The 13,088-nt window shown below is 40.6% G+C and overlaps 1 protein-coding gene across 2 annotated transcripts in view; it reads left to right on the top strand.

The window, feature by feature from the left end:
• The window catches only part of LOC132393906 (ATP-dependent Clp protease ATP-binding subunit clpX-like, mitochondrial), a 32,501-nt gene extending 24,327 nt beyond the window's left edge, over window positions 1-8,174 (top strand). For both annotated transcript variants that reach the window (XM_059969331.1, XM_059969329.1), the window contains 5 exons: window positions 1,460-1,624; window positions 1,903-2,175; window positions 4,921-5,013; window positions 7,316-7,422; window positions 8,041-8,174. In XM_059969331.1, coding sequence (XP_059825314.1) covers window positions 1,460-1,624; window positions 1,903-2,175; window positions 4,921-5,013; window positions 7,316-7,422; window positions 8,041-8,110 — 708 coding nt within the window. In that variant the 3' untranslated portion in view covers window positions 8,111-8,174. The remainder of the gene's footprint in view (window positions 1-1,459; window positions 1,625-1,902; window positions 2,176-4,920; window positions 5,014-7,315; window positions 7,423-8,040) is intronic.
• Window positions 8,175-13,088: the final 4,914 nt, after the last annotated feature.

Here is a 13,088-nt window from a genome sequence, read left to right on the forward strand (position 1 = left end):
CAGGACCAGCCTATTGGCTCAGAGTGTCTGACACTCCGAGGGAGGAGTTGTAAAGTTTGATGGCCGCAGGCAGGAATGACTTCCTATGACGCTCAGTGTTGCATCTTGGTGGAATGAGTCTCTGGCTGAATGTACTCCTGTGCCTAACCAGTACATTATGGAGTGGATGGGAGACATTGTCCAAGATGGCATGCAACTTGGACAGCATCCTCTTTTCAGACACCACCGTCAGAGAGTCCAGTTCCACCCCCACAACATCACTGGCCTTGCGAATGAGATTGTTGATTCTGTTGGTGTCTGCTACCCTCAGCCTGTTGCCCCAGCACACAACAGCAAACATGATAGCACTGGCCACCACAGCCTCGTAGAACTTCCTCAGCATCGTCCGGCAGATGTTAAAGGACCTCAGTCTCCTCAGGAAATAGAGACGGCTCTGACCCTTCTTGTAGTTAGCCTCAGTGTTCTTTGACCGGTCCAGTTTATTGTCAATTCGTCTCCCCAGGTATTTGTAATCCTTCACCATGTCCACACTGACCCCTTGGATGGAAACAGGGGTCACTGGTGCCTTAGCCCTCCTCAGGTCTACCACCAGCTCCTTAGTCTTTTTCACATTAAGCTGCAGATGATTCTGCTCACACCATGTGACAAAGTTTCCCACTGTAGCCCTGTACTCAGCCTCATCTCCCTTGCTGATGCATCCAACTATGGCAGAGGAACACAGGAAAGCCCCCCCCCCCCGCCACTAACTACAGAACAACTACAAGGAGCACTGCCACAAGAAAGCAGCATCCATCATCAAGGAGCCCCACCATCCTGGCCAAGCTCTCTTCTTGTTGCTGCCATCAGGAAGGAGGTACAGGAGTCTCAGGTCTCACACCACCAGGTTCAGGAACATTTATTGCCCTTCAGTCAGTGGGCTCGTGAACACACATGGATAACTTCACTTACCACAACTCTGAACTGATTCCACAACCCATGGGCTCACTTTCAAAGATTCTACAACTCATGTTCTCAGTATTATTTACGTATTTATTTTATTTGCTCAGTTTGTCTTCTTTTGCACATTGACTGTTTGACAATCTTTGTAGATTTTCATTGGTTCTATTGTATTTCTTTGTTCTACTGTAAATGCCCGCAAAATAAACAAATCTCAAGGTAGTATACAGTGATATATATGGTTATGTTTTGAAAGTTCAAATCCTTAAACTAATTCAAAGGAAGACACAGGAGTCCAAAATGTGAGTCTATCTTTATATTTGTTTTAAGTGAAGCGTGCACATGTCACATGGTAGCGTGATGATGCATGCAATTCACATATTTTTATATATAACTCATAATGAATTATATAAACAATAAAGAATGTCAAATCAAACAATATATTTACAAAATTACTCAAGTATTAAATACACTACATATGTGTACTTTGATAATAAACTTACTGTGAACTTTGTGTTTTTAGGGCTTGCTGAAGCTGATAGAGGGAACAATTGTGAATGTTCCAGAACACAATTCACGGAAATACCGTCGTGACACCATTCCAGTGGACACCACCAACATTCTCTTTGTGGGTTCAGGAGCTTTTAATGGATTGGATAGAATCATCAGCAGGAGGAAACACGAAAATGTGAGTTCTGAACCAACATTGTTTTCAATGTCTATGATCATTTGATTTTCTCAGTAATCCTAGAATAACTGGGATACAGCAGTTTCAGATTCCTGGGTCAATATCTCTAAGGATCTCACCTGGACCTAGCATATTAATGCAACTACAAAGAAGGCACGACTGCAGCTATATTTCATTAGAATGCTGTCCGTTGACTGTAGTTCTTGCGGTTATCTGCATAGCAAACTCATTAAAAATTGCAGGTAATGCATGCTAATTACTGCATTTTTGTCATTCAGTACCTCGGCTTTGATGCGGCACTTGGTGAAGGCGCTGGCCTGGCTAATTCCTCTGGATTGAACGCCCATGAAGACTTCCAGGAGAGAGACAAGTTACTCCATCAGGTGGAGCCCAGGGACCTAATGGAATACAGAATGATTCCTGAATTTGTGGGAAGATTTCCTGTCATTGTCGCACTGCACAGTTTAACTGAGGACATGTTAGTTCAGATTTTGACAGAACCACGGAATGCAATAATTACTCAGTACAAGATGCTGTTTGGCATGGATAAGGTATGGAAAAGAGAGAGGCAGAGTTTTGGGCTCTTATAACTGGGATTATATTAAAAAGGAGAAAATTATCAGTTTACAGTCTAAATAGTGGTGGTGATTTAAAGAAACAGAACTTTACAATTATTACTCCAAGGTAGGCAAGGTGTAACCAAACTTCACTGCTTGCTCACGGAAAAGGGAATCTCACCACATCCTCATCAGCTGCTACTAATGTGACTCGGCTTATATTAATTTTGCTGGCACCTGACACTGTTGTCTAGGCCTCCACACCCCTCCTACTGAAACTTCTCTTAAATGTTACAATTCAACCCACATCCATCACTTCCGCTGGCAGCTTGTCCCAAACTTGCACCATCCTCTGAGTGAAGAAGTTCCACCTCAGGTTCCCCTTAAATATTTCATCTTTCACTCTTAACCTATGACCTCTAGTTCTGGTTGCATCTGATCTCAGTGGAAAAGACCTGTTTGTGCTTACTGTGCTCTCTCTATAACCCACATAATTTTGTATACCTCTATCGAATCTTCCCTCATTCTCCAACACTCCAGGGAATGAAGCCCTGAATACAAGAGATTCTCGGATGCTGCAAATCCACAGCAACACACAGAAAATGCTGGAGGAACTCAGCAGGTTGGGTGGCACATTTGAAGAGATATGAACAGTCAATGTTTCAGGCCAAGACCCTTCATCAGGAAGGGGGAAGATGCCAAAATAAAAAGATGTGGAAGGGAGGGAAGGAGGACAAGCTAGAAAAGTGGTTCCCTAAGAATAAAAAATGACTGCTAGAAGGTGATAGATGAAGCCAGGTGGGTGTGAAAGGTAAAATCCTAAGCCATTCAACATTTCCCAATAACTCAGGTCCTCAAGTCCCAGTAATATCCTGACACAAATTCATGTGACTCAGATTACATTAATTTTGTAGTCTGCTTTTTAAAAGTAGGGTCGATGTATAATTTTACTCTTGACAGATATAAACTAATAATGTATTCTGATCAAAGTTGCTGCTTTATATCTCATGTGCCAAAGTTTGTTTTAAGAGCGGTATTGATGGCAAAGCCTCTGTTAGCAGTGTAACAAAGCTGTATTTTATAAGCACTACATTTCTGTCACTAACAGTCCTATATTCAGGAGGACGAATCTCAGAGTTCTGTTCTGTATACATATTTTGTTAATTAAATGTTCTTTGAATCTAATACATGACAATAAAATACATCATTGGCCACTTTGCTATAGTTTTCACGGTAATGGAAACCATAATTGATCCGGAAGCACCAGTTTTATTTAGAGTTACAGCACAGTGACAGACCCACCTGGCCCACCGAGGTCATGCAGCCTAACTACACCCAATTAACCTACTAACCCATGCATCTCTGGAATGTGGGAGGAAACTGGAGTAGCTGGAGGTAACCCACATGTTCATGGGGAGAATGTAGAAATTCCTTATGAATAGCGGCAGGAATTGAACCCATGTATCTGGCAATGTAATAGTCTTACTCTAACTGCTACACTGAGGTGCTGCTCTCATTTAGGAACAGCACCTCTCCTCCACCATCAGATTTCTGAATGGTCCATGAACATTACCTCATTATTCCTTTTTTGCACTATTTATTTACTTATATTTTTGTAACAGTTATTTTTTTTGCCTTGCACAGCCCTGCCTCCACTAAACAACAAATTTCATGACATACATCAGTGATAATAAACCTGATTCTGATCCTAATGTAAAGATAAGTAGACTAAATATATATGATCTGTCATGGCATTGTAGCCCCATTAACACAAAAGATATACAGCAACCCGATGGATTCCATAAGACTTGGAAGCAGAATTAGGCCATTCAGCCCATTGATTCTGCTCCACCATTCCATCATGGCTGATTCATTATCCTACTCAACTCCATTCTCTTGCCTTCTCCCCGTAACCTTTGACACTTTTATTAATCAATAACCTCTGTTTTTAATTCAATATATCTTGTTGATATTGAGGCTGCTGTGAACCATGTTCAGTCAATTTAAAATATACTCTCCAAAAACACAAAAAAAATGTAAGGAAAAGAGTAAACAGTCGATGCCTTGGGCTGAGATCCTTCATTAGGACTGATGAAGGGTCTCAGCCTGAAATGTAGACTGCTTACTCTTTTCTATAGATACTGCCTGACCTCCAGCAATTTGTGTATGTTGCTCTGAATTTCCTGCAACTGCAGATTTTTTTCATGTTTGTGAAGCAATATTTATAGAAAATTAAAATATACATTAAAGTGCTACAATTATTTTCAAGATAAATGTCATGTCCAATATACAAGTGTAAAGGAGATTAAAGTAATTGTTATTCCAGATACAAAGCAACACAAAAAACACACAATAAGATAAAGAACACAATAAATATAAATACACAAAATAGCCTGATTATATGTCCATAAAGTAACCGAAGGTACAGGAGTGTCTGTACGTAAGGTGACTCTGACAGGAAGTAATAAAGTAGTGGTGGTTGGGGGTGTGGAGGGATGGGTTAGTGGGTGGAGGTGTTGCTCAGCCTTACTGCTTGGGAAAAGTAACTGTTTTTGAGTTTGGTGGTCCTGGTGTGGATGCTCTGTAGCCTCTTCCCTGATGGGAGTGGGACAAAGAGTCCATAAGCAGGGTGTGTGGGATCCTTCATACATCTTTACATCTTTAAAATTGTCTTTGAGTTTAAATGAGGATTCCTTGGCGATGTGGGATATCTCATAGATGTCATTCTGAACTTTCCAGTGTCATGTCTCCTTTTCCGAGGAAGCCTTGCACGCCATCGCAAATAAAGCAATTGAGCGTAAGACAGGAGCGCGAGGACTGAGATCAATCATGGTATGTTCAGTGTCAATAACTGTATCGTAATAGCTGAATGCTGCAGATGCAGTTTGGAAATCAAATTAAATGTATTTTAGAGCTAAAACCAAAACTAATTTCTGTTGTGTAAGATATGTCAAGCATAACAAAGGTTCAGCTTCCAAGTGAATTATCACTGAATTATAATAATTTTGAGTAATGTACACAGTGCATTACTTGATAATATTTGTGCATATGTTGTGATTGCTGCTTATTTATTATCTATAGATACAGCACAGTAAAAGGCCCTTCTGGCCCAACAAATGCTCATCACCCAATCACATCCATGTGACCAATTAACCTACAAACCCATAAATATTTGGAATGTTGGAGGTAACTAGAGTACCCAGAGAAAACCCTGAATTAGGCCACTCAGCCCATCTAATCTGCTCCATCCATCATGGCTGATTTATTATCCCTCTCAACCCCATTCTCCTGCCTTCTCAAGTACACTCAGTGACTTGATCTCCACAGTCATCCGTAGCAATGATTCATCACCCTCTGGCTAAAGAAATTCATCCTCCCCCTGCACCAGGACTTCCAAGTCCTTTTCCTGCCACTTCCAGTGTGATCCAGGAAATCTTCACGTTCTATTTCTACTCAGAGGGCAGAAGTGCACCTTCTACAGTACCACTTCACTACACCATCTGCCTCACTGTTAATGTTGTTAGTAAGATGAGAGATTTCATTGTGGTAAAATGCAGTAATACAACACTCAGTGATAAGTTTATTTAGTGTCTCCAATGCCTCATAAACTCAGCACTGAGTTTATGTTAATGGCCTTCGGCTGCTGTAGGTTCGATGTGTTGTACATCAGAGATGCTCTTCTGCACACCACTGTTGTAACTTGTGATTATTTGAGTTCCTGTCACCTTCCCATCTGCTTGAACCAGTCTAGCCATTCTCCTCTGAAATCTCTCATTAACAAGGCATTTTCACCCACAGAACTGCTGCTCACTAGATGTTTTTTGTCTTTTGCTCTCTTCTCTGCAAACTCCAGAGACTGTTGTGTGTGGAAGTCCCAAGAGGTCAGCAATTCTGAGATACTCAAACCACCCCATCAGGGACCAACAATCATTCCACGGTCAAAGTCACTTAGATCACATTTTCCCCCATTCTGATGTTTGGTCTGAACACCACCTGAACCTCTTGACCATGTCTGCATGCTTTTAAGAATTGAGTTGCTGCCACATGATTGGCTGATTAGGTATTTGCATTAATGAGCAGGTGTACAGGTGTACCTAATAAAGTGGCCACTGAGTGCAGATGTGGGAAAAGACCAAGGAAGAACAGTCCATGATCCAAAGCATATTCTGTTTTCATGTTTGTATTCTTAGATGATGTACAATCATATTGTACTTCTTTCTTACTTACTTGAGCCCTTAGCTCCTAAATGGAGCATCAGCCATCGATGACCTCCTGTTTCCATGGTCCTCTGAAGGCGATGGTTGGAGTTCATCAATGTGTCTGCCATCCACTGTACAGGGGACTGACCTGTACAGCTTCACCAGAGCCCCGCTGGCAGCCTTACACGTTTCTGCTTCTCACAAAGCGGGCATTGGGTAGGGCTTTGAGTGGCTCTTCTTTCTTCACCTGCCACAAAATGGAAAAGGAAATATTTGAATATAACACTTGGAATAGCTTGTCTGGAGATGAGATTGCAGACATTTTTGCTGTGCTGAATGCTTTGCCCAAATACTAAATTGATTGTCATGTAAAAAAAAATTTACATTGAACTTTTGAACTTTGATTGGAGGAAAGTATGAGGGGATTTCAGAGGTAAGTATTTTTCAGAGAGTGGTGGTATGTGGAACTACATTCCAGGGGTGGTGGTAGAGGTAGCTTCATTAAGAAAATCTGAGATAAGTACTTGGATGACTGAAAAGTAAAAGACTATTTGGGAGAGAAATGTTAGATTGATCTTAGAGTTGTTTAAAAGGTCAGCACAACATTGTGGACTGAAGGACCTCTACTTTACTGTACTGTTCTCTGTGTTCTATGTTCATGGATTGTAAGGTACTAAGTCAAGTTCTGTTGGTAAGAAATGTTTACACGCTACCCATTCAGAAATTGTCATCAGATCTGCAAAGAAATGTTGTAATGAATTCCAACAAAAAAATGTTCAGACCAATTTTCATTCTACAAGACTTTAACGGGAATTCACAAAATATTTTTGGGAAAAGTTACACACTGAAAACAGATGTTATAGGCTTAACTTCCAGCCTAGTATGTGCATTCAAAATTACATGTTTGAAGGAAAGTTATGTCCGATTTATTTCAGGAACAAATATTACTTGAACCCATGTTTGAGGTGCCAAATTCAAATATCATTAGAGTTCACATAGATAAGGAAGTTGTTGATGGTAAGAAGAGCCCGGAGTATACTAGGTAAGTTAGCATGTTGTAGTAATCTCATTCAAACTAAACTGTCATGATTACTCAAGTTAAGGAAGTTAAAATATTATTTGTATGATATAATAGTAAGATTGCTATTGTCACAAAAATCTTGAATATTTTTGTCCTATAGCTTTTCATATATAATGGTACATCTTCTTCTGTATATGAAGCTTGAAGGAAATTAAATTTTACTCATGGTTTTATACTAATGACATTAATCTTGTATTTCATTCCTACACAAAAACAAAACATTTGTTTCAGTATTATTTTCTTAACATTAAGTTCTAACAAAAGGCTAAAAAGTCCAAACAATAGTAACACCTGTCTCTTTCTTTCTTTTTCTCTCACATTTCATCTCTCAGAGAAAAATAGAAGACTATGTGGGACTGATCTTAGAGTTGATTACAAAGTCAACACAAGATTGCAGGCCAAAGGGCTTGTTCTGTGCTCCACTGTTCTCTCTCTCTCTCTCTCTCTCTCCCCCTCCCTACCCCCCACACCACCACCCCGTCTCTCCCTCCCGATATTTATTCAATCTGGTATGTTTTCTTAGGTTTTACTTTCTAAATTTCTGTAAACTAAGCTAAAATGTGTGATTACTTCTTATAGAGCATCACCGAATGTGGATAAAAACTGTGACGATTATGACTGGATGGAAGGAGCTGACACCAACAAATGATTAACCAGTGGAATGGTAATTAACCCAATGGTTTGGATAGGTAACTAAAACAACAAAGGCACACTCACTTATGATGAATAAACATGGGAAGTTTCCAGATTATAGATTTTTACCACCTTATTTAAACCCTTGAGGTTGGGGAATTGGTTTATTATTGTCACGTGTAGTATGATACAGTGAAATGCTTGTCTTGCAGACTGTTCATACTGATCAAGTCAATACACAGTTCACTGAGGGAGAACAAGGTAAAGCAACAACAATGCAGAATGAAGTGGAAAAACTTGAGAAAGTGCAGTGCAGTGTAGTGTCATACTCGATCAACTGGAGTCTGAAACTCACACTGGCTCCTCAATTACATAAGACCATAAGACATAGGAGCAGAATTAGGCCATTCAGTCCATCGGGCCTGCTCTGCCATTCCATCATGGCTGATTTATTATCCCACTCAGCTCTATTCTTCTGCCTTTTCCCCGTAACTTTTGACACCCTAATCCAGAACCTATCAACTTCTGCTTTAAATATACTCAACAACTTGGCCTTCACAGACCCAATGGCAATGAATTCCATTGACTCACTACCCTCTGGTGAAAGAAATTTCTTCTCATCTTCTCATTCTCATCTGTTGTAAAAGGACGTTCCTCTATTCTGAGGCAGTACCCTTTAATCCTAGACTCCCATACGACAGGAAACATCATCTCCACATCCACTCTGTCTAAGCCTTTCAATAGATTTCAATGAGATCCCTCTTCAGTCTTCTAAATTCCAGAGACATTAAACACTCCTCATACATTAATCCTTTTTTCCTGGAATCATTCTGGTGAACATCCTCTGGAATCTCTCCAATACCACCACATCTTTTCTTAGATAAGGCACCCAAAACTGCTCAGAATACTCCAAGTGCAGTCCAACCAATTCTTTATAAAGCCTCAGCATTACATCCTTGCTTTGATATTCTCGTTCTCTCAAAATGAGTGCTTACATTGCACTTGTCTTCCTTACCACCGTCTCAATCTGCAAGTTAACCTTTGGGAAATCCTGAAAAAGGACTTCCAAGTCCCTTTGTGTGGTAATCTATGTGTATACCTGTCTGGACACGCCCCTCTGCTGACTGCTCCTGTGGCTCCTCCCACAGACCGCTGTATAAAGGCATTTGGAGGCATTGCTCCTCCCTCAGTCCCCGGGATGTCGTGGTCACGTTTGCAGCTAATAAAAGCCTATCTTTTACCTCCCGTCTCCAAGAGTTATTGATGGTGCATCACTTTGTACCTCTGATTTCTGATTTTTCCCCCACTTACAAAGTAGTCTGCACCCCTATCCCTTCTACAAAAGTGCATGACCATATAATTCCCTACATTATATTCCATCTGCCATTTCTTTGCCCATTCTCCCAATCTGTCTAAATCCATCTGCGTACTCTGAGCTATCTTCACCTATCTTCATATCATCTGCAGACTTGGCTACAAATCCATCAATTCTGTTACCCAAATTGTTGATAGATCATGTGAAAAGGATGGTCTCATTACTGATCCCTGTGAAACACCACTAGTCACCAACAGCCAACCAGAATAGACACCCTTCAATTTGACTCTCTGCTTCCTGCCAGTTAGCCAATCTTCTATTCATGGTAGTAGCTTCCCTGTAATACCACGGGCTCTTATTTTGTTAAGCAGTCTCATGAGCAGCACTTTGTCAAAGGCCTTCTGGAAATCCAAGTATGCAACATCCACTGATTCTCCTTTGTCTATCCTGCTTGTTTTTTCTTCAAAGAATTCCAACAGATTTTTCAGCCAAGATATCCTCTTAAGGAAACCATGCTAACTTTGGCCAACTTTTTCATGTGCCTCCAAGTACCTTGAAACATAATCCTCAATAATGAACTCCTACATCTTGCCAATCACCGAAGTCAGGCGAGCTGACCTATGATTTCCTTTCCTCTGCCTCCCTCCAGTCATAAAGAGTGGAGTGACATTTTCAATTTCCCAGTTCTCCGGAACAATTCCAGAATCTATAGATTCTTGGAAGATCATTACTAATGCTTCCACAATCTCTTCACCTACCTCTTTCAGAACCCTGGTGCAGATGATCTGATCTAGGTGATTTATCTACCTTCAGATATTTCAACTTCCTAAGGACCTCCTTGGTAATAGCAACTACACTCATTTTTGCCCCTGATACTCTTTGAATTTCTGGCATACTGCTGGTGTCTTCTCTTTAATATTCTTGCTAGCTTCCTTTCATATTTCATCTTCTCTCTCCTTATGTTTTTTTAGTTGCCTTCTGTTGGTTTTTAAAAACTTCCCAATCCTCGAACTTCCCACTACTTTTAGTTATATTATATGTTTTTATGTTCTCTTGACTTCACTTGTCAGCCACAGTTGCCTCCTCCTCCATTTAGAATACTCTTCATTTTTGGGTTGTATCTATCTTGTCCCTTCCAAGTTGCTCCCAGAAACTCTAGACATTGCCATTCTGCCATCAAATCTGCTAGTGTACCTGTCCAATCAATTTTGGCCAACACCTGTCTAATGACTCTGAAATTCCCTTTAGTCCACTGTCTAAGTTTATTTTCTTCCCTCTCAAACTGCACTTTATGATCACTGTCTCTTTAGGGTTCTTTTACCTTAAGCTCCTAATCAAATCTGGTATATTACACAACACCCATTGCAGAATTGCCTTTCCCTTTGTTGGCTCAACCACAAGTTGCTCTAAAAAGCCATCTCATAGGCATTCTACAAATTCACAATCAAGCACCAACCTGATTTTCCCAATCCCAATCTACCTGCATATTGAAATCTTCCATCACTATCGCAAATTGCACTTTTTACATGTCTCTTTTATTTCCCATTGTGATTTGTATTCCACATCCTGGCTCCTGTTTGGGTGCCTGTACAAAACTTCCATTAGAGTCTTTTTACCCATGCAGTTTCTTAGCTCTGCCCTCAATGATTCTACACCTTCTGCTCCTATGTCATCTCTTTCCAAGGACTTTATTTATTTGTGTACAGCATAGCCCCTATCACCGAACTAAATTAAAGTGTGAACAAAGAAATGTTATTTTTATACAGAAATTGACCAATTGGATACAGATATTGACCAACTGGTGTGTTAGTGTATGTTTGAATTCTGTATTTGCATGACCATCAAGTAGATGGTTTAGAAGCCTGAAGACATACAATACTTTCATTTCAGGAACAGTTTCTTCCCCTCCACCATCAGATTTCTGAATGGACAGTGAATCCAAGAATACTACCTCACTATTTTCCTCTCTGTTTATGTATTGCAATGTAATGCTGCCACAAAACAACAAATTTTGCAACATATGCCAATGATATTAAACCTGATTCATCTCACCAATTACACTATGGTAATACAGGTATTCATAGCCAATAGAAAGGGTAGCATGGTAGCATAATGGTTGGCACTGCATCTTACAGCCCCAGTGACCCAGGTTCACTTCCTGCCACTGCCTGCAAGGAGTTTGCACGTTGTCCCCCATGACTGTGTGGGTTTCCTTTCATATGCTCCAGTTTCCTCCCACAGTCCAAAAAACGTAGTTTAATACGTTAATTTTTCATTGTAAATTTTCCCGTGATTAGGCTATGATTAAATTGAAAAATTGCTGGGTGGCATGGCTTGAAGGACTGGAAGGGCCTACTTCACTCTATATCTCAATAAAAAAAAAACTACATGTTAAAGGCCAATAATACCTCAGGATTAGTATAGTAAATGACTAATAGAAAATGTCATCATAGACTCCTTCATTTGCCAGATAGCTTCAGTCCCCTGCTGTGCAAAGGGAAGCTATATTCTTCAAAGTTCTTTCTTGTCTGGACTACACACCCTCTCTTCAGACAATCCTTGCTGGACATTACCTTAAATCTTGGTTTGCTGCAACTTCCACACAGGTAGACAATAAGGTGGAAGATCATATTGAGGTAGTTTGTGTAGTCAAGAGTCCATGTATCATATTAGGGAACCATTCAGTAGTCTTATACTGGTGGGGTAGAGACTGTCCTTGAACTGGTGGGTGGTATGTGCCTTCAAGCTTTTATATCTTCTGCCAGATGGGAAAATGGAGAAGAGAGAATGTTTGGGTTAGCTGGGATCTTTGATTATCAGGTCATACAGTCATAAAGTACTACAAGATAGAAACAGTTTCTTCGACCTCTGTAGATAGATACTTCATTGATCCTGATGGAAACTAGAGTGCCACAGCAGCATTCAAGTGCACAGATATACAAATATTAGAAGAGAAGTAAGAAAGAATAAAAAATAAGTTAACTTAAACAGAGGGGTCATCACTTTCTCGGCTATAGGTTGACTCATTTATAGAGCCTAATGGCTGAGGGTAAGAATGACCTCATAAAGCGCTCTTTGGAGCAGCGCAGTTGTCTTTATTACTCAAAGTGCTCCTCTGTTCAGCCAAGGTGGCATGCAGTGGGTGAGAAACATTGTCCAGAATTGCCAGGATTTTCCATTGGGTCCTTTGTTCTACCACAGCCTCAAGTGTGTCTAGTTTGACTCCTATAACAGAGCCAGCCTTTCTAAATCACCTATGTTGAACATGATCGTCACAGTGCTGCCCTGCTCATCCAAATGGGAGTAGGCTCTGTTCAGCAGGTGAATGACAGCATCAACGACTCCATTGTGCTCCTGGTAGGCAAACTGCAGGGGGCTAATCTGTCCAGGGGTCAGAGGTGAGCCAGAACCAGCCTCTCTAGGGTCTTCATGATGTGAAGGCCAGGGCCACAGGTCAGTAGTCATTCAAGACTTTTGGCTGACCATGCTGAATTATTCTGCTTAGTCCCATTGACCCACTCCCAGACCATAGTCCTCCATTTCCCTCCCATCCATATACTTATACAAACCTCTTAAATATTGAAATTGAACCCACGTTAACCACTTTTACTGGCAGCTCATTCCATATGCTCATCATTCTCTGAGTGAAAAAGCTGCCCCATTGGGTTGCCCTTCCCCT

This window comes from Hypanus sabinus, chromosome 5 (assembly GCF_030144855.1).
Source record: "Hypanus sabinus isolate sHypSab1 chromosome 5, sHypSab1.hap1, whole genome shotgun sequence".
Lineage (NCBI taxonomy): Eukaryota > Metazoa > Chordata > Chondrichthyes > Myliobatiformes > Dasyatidae > Hypanus > Hypanus sabinus.